Below are 12,263 nucleotides of genomic sequence, written 5' to 3'. Positions count from 1 at the left end.
TACTTAAAACAGTCCCTCAGGGCCTGCAAGACAGAGTTGTTCCACTGGGCCTATGATTGAGGCCCATAGCCCATCAACAAACCTGGCCTCCCTATGCATTCACAACAAACACACATAAGTAAATATACCAACAGCTGAACCATCACCATTATACTCTCACTCTAGCACTTTATCATCTCCACCATTATTAAGGTAGGCAATATGCACCTATCCTGGAGGGATACTGTTATCAGATCAGTTTTATTCAATATAAATTTTTAAAAATAATTTAACTATAATTGTATTATATTTGATTATATGAGCTTTGATTATCTTTTCTTATTGTAATATGTATCATGTAAACTGCCCTGAGCCCTTGGGGAGCATGAATCACATAGGGATTGGGTTACTACAAATCTCAGGGAACTGTCTCATTAAATGGGAAATATGTCTCCTGGTGCTTGATGACAAGGGTGACCTGCAATTTTTTCTGACATTTGTTTTGATGTAACTCAGTAAAATGTTTGATGCTGCATGAAATGTAGGGCAGGGGATACAGCTGTGGCATACAAAGCCCATCGTGACTTACATTTTCTGAAGACAGCAACTGAATCATCATTTTAAAGAAATGTCATGATCTCAGTCCAGCCGGCAAGCAGGAATTCACCCACTTGCTAAATAGCAGAATGTAAACAGATGAAAGGCTAGTGCAAACGGCATTGCACAGTGCCTACCTAGGGTACAGGAGCATCACCAGGTACATGGTAGTCTGCTTCTGTAGGCAATACCAAGCATGGATTAAATACTGTTCCTGGTATTAAAAGGAGAAGGGGCCACATCTGCAAGAACCATACCACCATAGTTTTCTTTCAATACAGTTTCAGCTGTGGGAAAGTAATTTTTCTGTGAACAGGTCCTGCACAGCTGTGGGATACATCTGACTCAGCCATGTGGTTGAGGCTGATAATGTGGCTCTTTCCCAAAGGATTGTTATAACTTTGTCCACCTCTTTGAATCAGTGAGATGCAGTTCCCTAGATACATGGGATCCGTTCAAGGGAAAAGGCCTTTTAGTTTGCTTGGGACAATGTGTAAAGGTAAAGGTAAAGGTATCCCCTGTGCAAGCACCGAGTCATGTCTGACCCTTGGGGTGACGCCCTCTAGCGTTTTCATGGCAGACTCAATACGGGGTGGTTTGCCAGTGCCTTCCCCAGCCATGACCGTTTACCCCCCAGCAGCAAGCTGGGTACTCATTTTACCGACCTCGGAAGGATGGAAGGCTGAGTCAACCTTGAGCCGGCTGCTGGGATCGAACTCCCAACCTCATGAGCAAAGCTTTCAGGCGGCTGCCTTACCACTCTGCGCCACAAGAGGCTCATGGGACAATGTGTAAAAGGCCCTAAACCAGGAGTGGAGAAATAGAACTATTTCCTCTGAATCAAGTTGGCTTCCAGAATTGCCCTTATTGCCTCACACCTTCTCATGGAATAGGAAAGTACATTGCTCTTCCTTTGTGGGTATATTTTTGTGTGTGTGGGTGTATGTGTTTATATATACATCTAAAGATATTAATTTCCCATATGCTGATGTTTTTAACTTTATTATCAGACAAAGTTCTAAGGTAATTTTCAGTATCTATTCTGCACTGAACATTCTACCAAATATTCCAAAGCACAACATATGTATTCATGACGGAAAAACATGATAAACTTATGTCAGGGAGAAAGAGAGCTCACAAAAAGGATCAGGCAGAAAGAGAAAATTCCACTGCTTGCCTGATCTGATTCTTTTACAGGGTGATCCTAAACAGGCTTACTCACAAATAAGAACATTGCACTCATATAATGCTAGGACTGCACCCTTAATTTCTTGCAAAAGGAAGCACAAAAATGGCTGCAGTTTACTAGCTGATAGTACTACCATTAAATGATTGCTTTGTAAATCAATGAATAATAGTAAAGTTTTATTAACATTATTTGATTGGTAGTGTCTACCATGCTTGCTTCTCTCCCTGTTTTCAAAGATAAAAAGTCTGAGTCACACTTACTATGGGAAAATGATATCATGGATGGCCTCACTGTGACAGGTGGCGATGAGCTCATCCTTAAAGTCCGAATATGAGAAGCGATAGATCTGCGCTTCAACGGTACCCACAAAAAACTGGTGGCCCTGCCCTCGTGGCGTGATGGATGTGATGGCACCTTGCAACTGAACTTTTCTGTAAAGCCAAAGACATTTTTGTATTAAAGATTAGGTTTTGCCTGACCACCTTTCCCCCTCAGTTCTTGCTATTCAGTTGACTACTACTTTATCCTTCCTTCCAGCAATGGCTCATAGCAGAATCTGGCTCTGGTAACCAGAAAAAAGAACTGAAGCCTAGAGGACGATTTTTATTTTTTAATGAGGCTTCATAAATTGAAAGAAATATTAACAGAATTCACCCAAATAAAACCATTTGTCTTTAATCTGTTAACAGAAAATGTTCTCAATCTGTTAACAGAAAATGTTCTCAAAATCTAGCTATCATTGGACTATCATTCTTACACACTGGCATCACTATACTTCAACAAATCTACATTTAACAGTTGAATTTTGTGAATGAAAATGCATCCAATTAACATTCACATGGAGCCATGTCCGAAAGGGACTAGAGGGTCAAAATGCTAAGAAGGGCCTGTTCACCCTGGGGCTCATAGAGCTGGAATGGTTATATGGTTCACTTTCACTTTTAGGTGGGATCACCTGAATGCTTTGAGGGGGCAATCTCTTTGGGGGCCTGCAGTAGCACTCAGAACCTCTGGGCAACATGGGACTGATACATTATTGACAAAAATGCACCTTCTTATTTACCAATCAAAAGTTCTCTTGACTAGTCAAAACACTACAGTTGGTTGCTCTGCTTGCAAAACTGCACAAAAGGACAGTGCATCCCTCTTGCAATAGATTTGCTTGGTCTGGTGTAAGAGGCGGGGGACAAAAAAGTGACCTCTAACTATGAACATATACAGTGCAATGGGATTAAGTCCCATTCAGCTCAATGGGAACTACTTCCTAATTAATATATGCAGGACTGGTTTTGAGATTTACTTACAAAGCACCTACACTAGAAAAATCTGATCAATCATCTAAAGCATAGTACAGTCTAATGATACACATTAAGGACCCATGCAGTTATAGTACCATTTTGCTATGTATTAGTTTCATAATGTCATTATTTGAATGTTCATTAAGCAACAATATCCTTACCTAGGAATGATCAGAAACTCACTTGATTATTTTATAGTTGGATCCTGAACAGTGAGCTACAATTCCAGCTCCAGTACCGATGACCAAGTCGCCTGTCTTCAACAAAAGCAAAGCCGTGACCCCCTAGGAAAAAACAGCCTAGCATTAAGGCATGCATGTTCTAGCCAAATCATTGCATTTGCGCAGGTTGACTTAACAACTCAATTGAGTATTTGTCTTGCTCCCTGTGTTGGTATGCATGCAATTAAGATTACTGCTTTATTAATACTCTGGTTTCAAACCATGCAAAAGGAGGTAACCTTATCAGCCTGAAGTATGAAAATATCTAGACAAGAAACAGACCTCAGAACGCTACAGTGAGCAGAGCTGTCACCCCAAACCACCACCATCACTAACAAAGTAGCATTGCTTCCCAGCCATGCACAACTGGTACCCAAATGCATCCTCTTTGTAAATAGGAATAGCCCTAAGCTCTAGGAAAGTAGTTGCACTAGACCTAGTTCTCTCAACCAGGGTTCTGTGAAACCCTGGGGTTTCTTGATGACCCTGGGAGGGTTTCCTGAATGGGTCGGAATTATTTTATTCTATAAATAGTTTTTAATATAAATTTGTTAAAAATTTATCAGGTAATACAGTGGTCCCCAACCTTTCTGAGGCTGGGGACCGGCAGGGCATCGGGCCGTGCCCGTGGCCCACAGGGGCCACGCCCATGCATCGGCCACGCCTGCGCATCGGGTTGCGCCCACGGGCCGCACCCGCGCATAGCGGGCCACGCCCGCACATCACGGGCCACGCCCGCTCGTCGCGGGCCACGCCCATGCATCGGGCCGCACCCGCGGGCTGCAGGCCACGCCCACGCACTTGCGGCCTGGGAAGTTTTTTACTGCGGGGGGGCGGGGAGAGGGAGCCACGCCTGCGCATCGGGTTGCGCCCGCGGGCCGCACCCGCGCATAGCGGGCCACGCCCGCGCATCACGGGCCACGCCCGCTCATCGCGGGCCATGCCCACGCATCGGGCCGCACCCGCGGGCTGCAGGCCACGCCCACGCACTTGCGGCCTGGGAAGTTTTTTACTGCGGGGGGGCGGGGAGAGGGAGCCGCGGCCCGGCGCCATGGCCTTCGCGGCCCGGCAGCGGGCCGCAGCCCGCAGGTTGGGGACCACTGAGGTAATATATGGTCACGTTGACCTGACCCCCCCCCAAGTGACCAATGATAGGCCTGGAGGGGGTGTGAAGGAGAGGAGTAGGCATGTACACATCTATGCTTCCCGAACAATCAGAGCACTTCTGAGGTTTCTCAAAGCCTGAAGAATGTTTCAGGGGTTTCTCAATGGTAAAAAAGTTGGGAAAGGCTGCACTAGACTGTTGCAGTCATATTAATCTATGGCAACCTAAAGCCTAACTGACTCTAATGCTGTATAAGATTCCATAAGTAATACTGTACTTCATGTGATGGATAAAGCAGGCACAGTGAAGGAGGGTGTGCATATACATAAAACTGAGGTTCGGTAGCAGAACATGTTAACGATCCAGTAATTGTAAAATGTAGATACAAAACAGTCTATATTTGTCAGAGCCAATTTTTGATCTTTTACCAGATTGGGGAAGGAACTGCTTTTTGTAATGACAGAAAACTTAAAAAGCCATTTCACAAATCCATGTCATTGGTTGCATGCCTTATGAGATCTCTGTATCCCAAGTCATCTCTTCCTTATGGGTATTCATCTTTTATTGCAAAAAAAGTGACAAAAACTGATTAGTACTACCATATAGCAGAATAGGAAGCTAATGTATCCACAGGTCGGGAAATTCCAGCTCGTTTCTCATATCTAGTCACAAACCTCCCATGTTCACAAGTAATTCAACCTTTAGGATTTCAGGTTGCTTAGCGAATAATTGTGGGTAACATTTAATCACCCTAGGCTGTTTTCTCATATGTACCTTTTCTTCCGCACCACACAGAAAGGATTCCACTCTTTTTAAGTTAGTGCCAGTGAAATGCAGCTAAGGGACCACTTGGCATATCACAAAGAAGCTGCTGGATAATATTTTCCCTTGATCTGTACCTGTCTGCATGGTGGGAAGCACGATGGGAAAAGTCCTCAAGCATATATGGTAGACACCATAAGATCCGCTTCACACTGCACATAGCAGTACATTTGTGTTGGTTGCAAATAACAAGTATGAATGGAAGACATAACCTCCACCTGTGCTGTGGACATGTGCCAGAGAGCTGAAGACAGCAACAGCTCCCTTGTGCTTGTTAGAACTACATGTTAATGATCTTTTCTGTAAATTGGAAGACTGGGCCTTTACAAATAAGATATTTATTGATGAACAAGTAGGATTTAAACCTGGCTGGCTGAACTACTATGGATAATTGTTTTGAGTTAGTTCATTTTATCCCAACGTATGTCAACAATAAAAAGGGGGGAACCTGATCAATGTTGCTTTTGTGACATGTGCTTTTTGGTAAGATAATCAGAGTACTATTATGGGGGAAATTCTCCAGAACTAATCTGGATCGTGCATGACTTATATTAATTTTAAATATTGTGGAAAGAGTTATGGATTCATCCTGCTCCCAAAGGCTACTTAACAAATGTCCCGGTAAAGGGGTAAAGTGAGGATGCATTGTAGCTCTTTTTCTGTCTAATTTTTTTACAATGTTATTTCAACTTTTAAAGTTAAATGCATAAACTGTTGTACAAAGGGAAATCACTTTTAGATGTCTAATTTCTGCTTTGGATACCTGGAAAATATCTTTTAAAGCCAACAAAATTAGGAGGTGTCTCTCAACAGAACAAACTTACCAACCTTAGGAAGTAAATGGGCATGGTATGAAGAAGACTAGATGGTAATGCAAAAGAATGACTGTGGACCCAAGCAGATAGGCACTAGGTGTTTCATATCCAAATCTCCCAGCAATTTTTAAACTCCATTTTCAATTACACAAGTCCCAGTGTGAAATGGGAGTGTGATTTAAGCTTTCCTGATTTTCCTTATCTGAAACTGGTCACAAATTTAATTAGACTTAATGCAGAGGCTTGGTAGGGCTTCATACACACTCACACCATGATACCCATACATTTTTTGGCCCCACAGCCTGAACATTGAGGGGGTGGGGTTAAGCAAAACAAATAATTGGGAACTCCAAACTCTAAGCCCATGTCTGATTTGGCCATCAAAGGCATTTAAAGAGAGGAACATATCAGGAGCCAATATTAATATTGTATACATGAAAACAGGGTGCTTTTTCTGAATCCCTCCCAAAAGAACTACCTTCTTAAATCAGAGTAATATCTTATCAAGTCTAGCATTTTGTTTCCTTCCAGGAAGGTTTGTCTCAAATATGTTGCAAAATAGAGAGCTAATTAATTGTTCTTATAGTTCCTGATTATTTACATTTTTTCAGAGCCAAACACTAGATGAAATTATGCTTTATACGATTACCTTAGACCTGCTTTATGTAAGTAGATGGTCACTTGTACTGGAACCCATGGCTTCATGTGGTAAACCATCTAAATGATTTTTATATAAGAATAGCTTTCAGACATACAAGCACAAACCCTCAAAAGTTAGCTCTTGGAGGCTCAGAGCCCTTAGAAACAGATCTTCTCTGCTTTCTCCCTTGTTCAGCAGCATTCTGAAAATTTTCTACTGAGGGTCAGGGAAATTTCATAAACAAAATGCAGTATGGTACAGGGTGCTGCTAGTGAACAGGCTGTTGGAATAAGCATATGAAGCATATGAAGACTATCGAACAGGGGGCATGGGATGACATATGTATTTAGCATAGTTAGATTAGAAATTTCCTGATATCTTTCAAATAGTCTTCTTCTATGCCCTGCCTGCTCATTTGAACATACTTGCCTCCAGAACAGACTGAACAGTTAGTTAGGATTATCTCTCTCTGTCCATTCCTTTTTCTATACAAAGTTTGTTTCTTTTCTTGAAAAAAACTATTTTATTCTTTTAAGCATCTTGATGCTTGACCCTTCTTTGCACATTTAAACTCTGCCAACACAGGAATAAGCAAAATGGCTTCCTCAGACTTCTTTCACTGTCAAAGAACTTGTTCCTCTGCTGGCAATTTAGGAGATGGTCAGCGGTGAGAGAAACAATTTAATCTGATTCCATCTCCTCACTGCAGCCTCTAATATTTAGGGCTTGCACAGAGGTACTGAGGAATGCCTTTGTGAAATAAATATAATTTTATGACTGATTTGGGTGAAATAAACATTATTATGGCAGCCTCTTTTCATGCAGATATAATTAGGAAAATGTTAAGTACTCCTTCTCTCCAGAAACTGCTACCCAGACATGGGATTATTTCTAAACACAAAGCTTTCTTGGGTGTATCAGCAGCAATTTACAAGCCCCTAGATAGCAAATATCCATCAGCTTTATCTTTTAACTTTACTGTTGAATAGTACTTTCTAAATGGGTACTTGATTCTAAACACCCCTTGGGTTTAGACATATGACAGCTGGTAGGATTACAAATAAATGCTCCTACTTCTAAGAAGTTACATAGTGGCAGCTTTTTACTACCTTGCTGGCATATCTGGAACATTAATACACTCTTTATGACAGAGTCATAGTTTTCCAGAATAGATTGGTAATGCTACTCCCAAATATGCTTCTTTGAAAGTAAATTTAATTGACTGCAGTGGAATGTTACATTTCAGCCTTAATCAGCCTAACTTAGAATTAAACCAGATACCTCTAATAGCTTTAAAAACACCAACTTTGAAGGGTCACAATTCATATTAAGATCTCTCAGCAGCACAATACATTAATTTTAGCCCTGTTTCTTTTGTGCCAAGGCTGTCCTCTGAATCACTGTGACAGATTTATAATCTACACATCATTCGTAACACTGAGCGGTTCATATTAACGATGCAGTACTCTGTTTTACTACTTGCATTTCCCTTGTGAGCAAAACAGACAGGCTACTGGAAGGTTTAACACTTCTTTCATTATTCACTTATATTATGCAAAGAAATCACAGTCCTGATGAATCCTGACTACAAAAATTAACTCCCAAGTCAAATAACAGTCACTTTCTTCCCACCAAAGAGATACGATGCTCGTCATTCTGCTCTAATTGCTTTTATTTAATGTATTTATTTTATTTGTATTTATATACCGCCCTCCCCTGAGGCTCAGGGCAGTTTACATAAAACTTAGTGGAACAGGGAACAGTACAGATAACTCAGTAGTTATAAATGGTAACAATGCAGTGATAACAAATAGAACAATATGATAGAAGAGTAGAACAATGGCGAGAACGGTAATTCAAACTACAGCATAATGACGGCCCCGTGGGTTGGACGAATTGGCAGTGGTTTTCATGGAAGGGAGGCTTGGAGGCCAATGGAAGCTGATTGGTTCTAGTCGACCTCAACCAAGTGCCTGGCGGAGGAGCTCCCTTTTGCAGGCCCTGCAGAATTGTTCAAGTGCCGTTAGGGCCCTGATCTACTCTGGGAACTCGTTCCACCAGCTGGGGACCAGGATGGAGACAGCACTGCCGCCCTGGTTAAGGTCAAGCAAGCTTCATTGGGGCCAGGGATCACCAGGCAGTTGGAGGTAATGGAGGGTAAAGCTCTTTGATGGGTGTAGGCAGAAAGGCAGTCCCTCAGGTCTACTGGGCCCAGACCATATATGGCCTTAATGGTGATTACCAGAACATTAAGCCTGATATGGAATTTGACTGGAAGCCAGGGCAGTTGTTGACCTCCATGGTGTTGCTGTGATGATCCTGGCCACTGCATTCTGGACCAGCTGTAGTTTCTGGATCAAGATTAAGGACAGGCCTGCATAGAGCAAGTTGCAGAATTCCAGTCTAGAGGTGACTGTTGCATGGATCACTGTGGCTAGGTATTCCGGGGCCAAGTAGGGCACTAGTAGTTTGCTTGGCAAAGGTGATAGAATGCCAGCCATGCTACTTTCATGACATGAGCCTCCACTGAGAGGAAGACATTGAGAATCATGTCCAGGTTCCTGGCGGAGAAAGCCACTAATAGCTGCTGGATTAGACTAATTGTCTGGCTCAACAAACTGAAGTGATTTTTAAATTTTTATTTGTAGACTATTTGCTTTTATTATATTTGCTTTTCTAGTGATTTCATTTATACTCTTTCATTTCAATAGCTGAACTGCACTTTGTTATTTTTCAAAATCATTGGGTAGCAGTAATGAGACAAAAATTTGAGCTCCTAGAAGTCAACGTATGGTTCTCCCTGCATGACATTTGCTATTTTCATGTGGGAAATGTCAGTGATAACATGTCACAAAGTTGGGTCGTTTCAGTCTTTAAAAACGAATTCCCTGACCTGTCAGCAACTCAGGGCCATTCCGCACGATTTCAATGTTGCAAAAGGCTTTCAAATTTTAAACGCTACTAATTTGCAGTTTTGCAAGATGTCGCACACAATCTGCCACACTCCTGAAACCGATCCGGAAAAAGCGATTCGTTGTAGCGCTTAAAGGGGAATCCAGAAAAGTGGATTCACCCTCCGAAAAGCGCTACAGTTTTGCAAGCAATCTGCAACAGTAGCGAAAAAGACCTGTGTGTTCCTATTGTTGCGGTTCCAGCAAAGTCCCTCCCCCTGGCTTTCTCCTCTGAACTTCCGGCGAAACGATCGCCATTTTTTTTTCTCGGAGCGAGCAGAAAGCAACGAACCGGCGAGCCTTCATTCACCCAGCGAGGCTTCTCCAGCTACAGTCCCTCCACAGAGCTGCTTTAAAGCTCCCCTCAAGTCACCAAGCACAACACAGCCTCGTTTGCAAGTTCCCTTTATTTTCGGCTGAAAATCGCGCCCGTGCACAGTTCCACCTGGGGGAGCGTGGTAACAATGAATCGGCAGCTCATACGCCAGCTGCCAGCTAGATGGGTCTCTACGTTAGGAGGAGTCAAGGAATATTCATTGCAACATGTGTTTTTCTTTTTAAAAAAAAACTGTGCTTAAAGGGAAAGGGGCTTTTCAGGAGCATGATAACGGCCGCCCATTGGCTGTTCGTTTGATTGACGGCCAGGGGCGGGACAAAGCACAGAAAAAATTGCTTCCTTTCTAGCGATTTTTGCTGAGACCAGAAACCTGTGGGAAACGATTGAAACGCTACTGGATTCCACTACAAAGGCAGGTATGCATAAAGCAGAATTACACTTTTAAAAATAGCGTTTCCGCTGTCAGGAACCAATTGGCAACATTGGTCCTTGTGCGGAATGGGCCTCAGAATTTTCCTGCCTTCTGTTTGTGGCATGCTACAATCTGGATGATGTGGGCTATTTGCCTAGAGTCAATAATCTAGAGAATGATGAGCAAGAAATTCATACACGAATACTCTGTAAGGATATTTGGAATGTATGTCTAGTTTCATCACAGTGGATTGAATGAGGATGTTCATTTTCTTGCCTTCCATATCTACATTTCTATTATTATATGATATTAAATCAACTACACCTATGAATATGCACAGGTTACAGAACTTATTCTCTAATCCACAGACAATGTACATTAAAAGGTCAAATCTTTAAGATTGAGACACTGGTTTGGATCCTGACTAGTGTTTCTACAGGCACAAGGACTTCCACCCAAGGAGTGTGATTCCCCCTCCCTTATGGAACAGCACAATATGCTTCCTGAAATCCCGCTCTTGGAGTCCCCTAGACCAGTGGTCCCCAACCTTTTTATCACTGGTCAACGCTTGACAATTTTACTGAGGCCAGGGGGGGTTAGTCTAGAAGACCCATCATTGGATGGTGCTGGAGGGGTGGGCTTAGCTGGCGGCCACTATGCCTCCTCTGATTGGGCAAACAGACGAGAAGGATGGGGGAGCAAGCTGGCATCTGTTTCTTTTCGCCGTGGTTACTGAAGGCAGCGGGCAGGAACGTTGCCGCAGAGTTGTGTGGGCTGCCCTGGAAATAAGGCGCTCCTGGACGTGAGATTAGGGAGTCATAGTCAGAGCAGGAATGGAGAAGGGGAGCTTTGTGACCTGGACTTCTGCAAAGTTGGTCAGCATTGGTGAGCTGAAGCACCTAACTTCTTAGACAGAGCCACGGCCTGGTACCGACTGATCCACAGACCGGTCCCGGTCCCTGGACCGGGGGTTGGGGATCACTGCCCTAGACCAGAAAGGGATTCCTAGGAGCAGTATGGCTGCTACAGGAGGACAGCAACAAGAAAATCATTTTCTGCACGTGGACCTTGTAGTAGTAGAAATATTAGCCTGGAATCAAGCAGTGATGTCACAAAATATATACTAACTTCCTTTTTTTGTTATTAGTTTTCCAGGCATAGAAGTAGGGCAGGGCTCAATAATTATGAATATTTCAAAACCAGAATAAATTTTCATTATGAAAGGTTTTTAAGAAGCTAGCATAAAGATTAATTTACATACTTCTAATCAAATCCAAATTTTGTATCTCACACAATCAATTAAGACAATAATGTTGTGGGGGGCAGATAAAATATGAGAAAGCTGTATTACAGCATATTAGGTTTTCCTGTTGCTCTTCCACTAGCCTGGGTCTCACCACATCTAACCCCATTATACATTCCTACTCGAATATACTCTTAGGATTAAAAGCACACAACCTATAGAGAACACATGGCTGACTTTCAAGACCAAACTGTACCACTGATCTTCTGTGCTGCACCTGCTATTGGGTATATGTGAATAATGACGGGACCATGCTTACACACGATTCCTTCGATGATTACAGAATATTGGCCTCAGGGAGCCTAGTCCAGTAGGTTTGGGAATACTGTTTCAATCACCTGTTCAATTTTCATGGTTTGTCATCTTTGAAGGCAGGCTCACCACAGCATCCAAAGGACAACTATGTTTTATCATTCTGCCTTTATACTTTCTCATCCTGCTCATGGATTCTCACAGATTCTCTCATCCAATTTACAATCATCAGCAAGGGAAAATTTCGGGAAGGTGAAGAGTACTTTGAGTGATTTTGCTATCTAATTTTCCTCAGTGCTATGTGCAGAATTATAAGTCTTTTTAGAACTTTAAATGGATTCC

At 42.5% G+C, this 12,263-nt stretch overlaps 1 protein-coding gene across 2 annotated transcripts in view; it reads right to left on the bottom strand.

Annotated features, from left to right (window-relative positions):
- Positions 1–12,263, bottom strand: part of CFAP52 (cilia and flagella associated protein 52) — a 41,237-nt gene that overhangs the window by 17,229 nt on the left and 11,745 nt on the right. For both annotated transcript variants that reach the window (XM_077327518.1, XM_077327520.1), the window contains exons 7-8: positions 3,247–3,347; positions 2,026–2,196 (exon numbers count right to left, since the gene is read on the bottom strand). In XM_077327518.1, the coding sequence (XP_077183633.1) occupies positions 2,026–2,196; positions 3,247–3,347 (272 nt within the window). The remainder of the gene's footprint in view (positions 1–2,025; positions 2,197–3,246; positions 3,348–12,263) is intronic.

The sequence above is a fragment of the Paroedura picta genome, chromosome 3, assembly GCF_049243985.1.
Source record: "Paroedura picta isolate Pp20150507F chromosome 3, Ppicta_v3.0, whole genome shotgun sequence".
NCBI classification, from domain to species: domain Eukaryota; kingdom Metazoa; phylum Chordata; class Lepidosauria; order Squamata; family Gekkonidae; genus Paroedura; species Paroedura picta.
The sequence above is the reverse complement of the archived record's forward strand: the minus strand, read 5'-3'. Positions and strand labels throughout refer to the sequence as shown.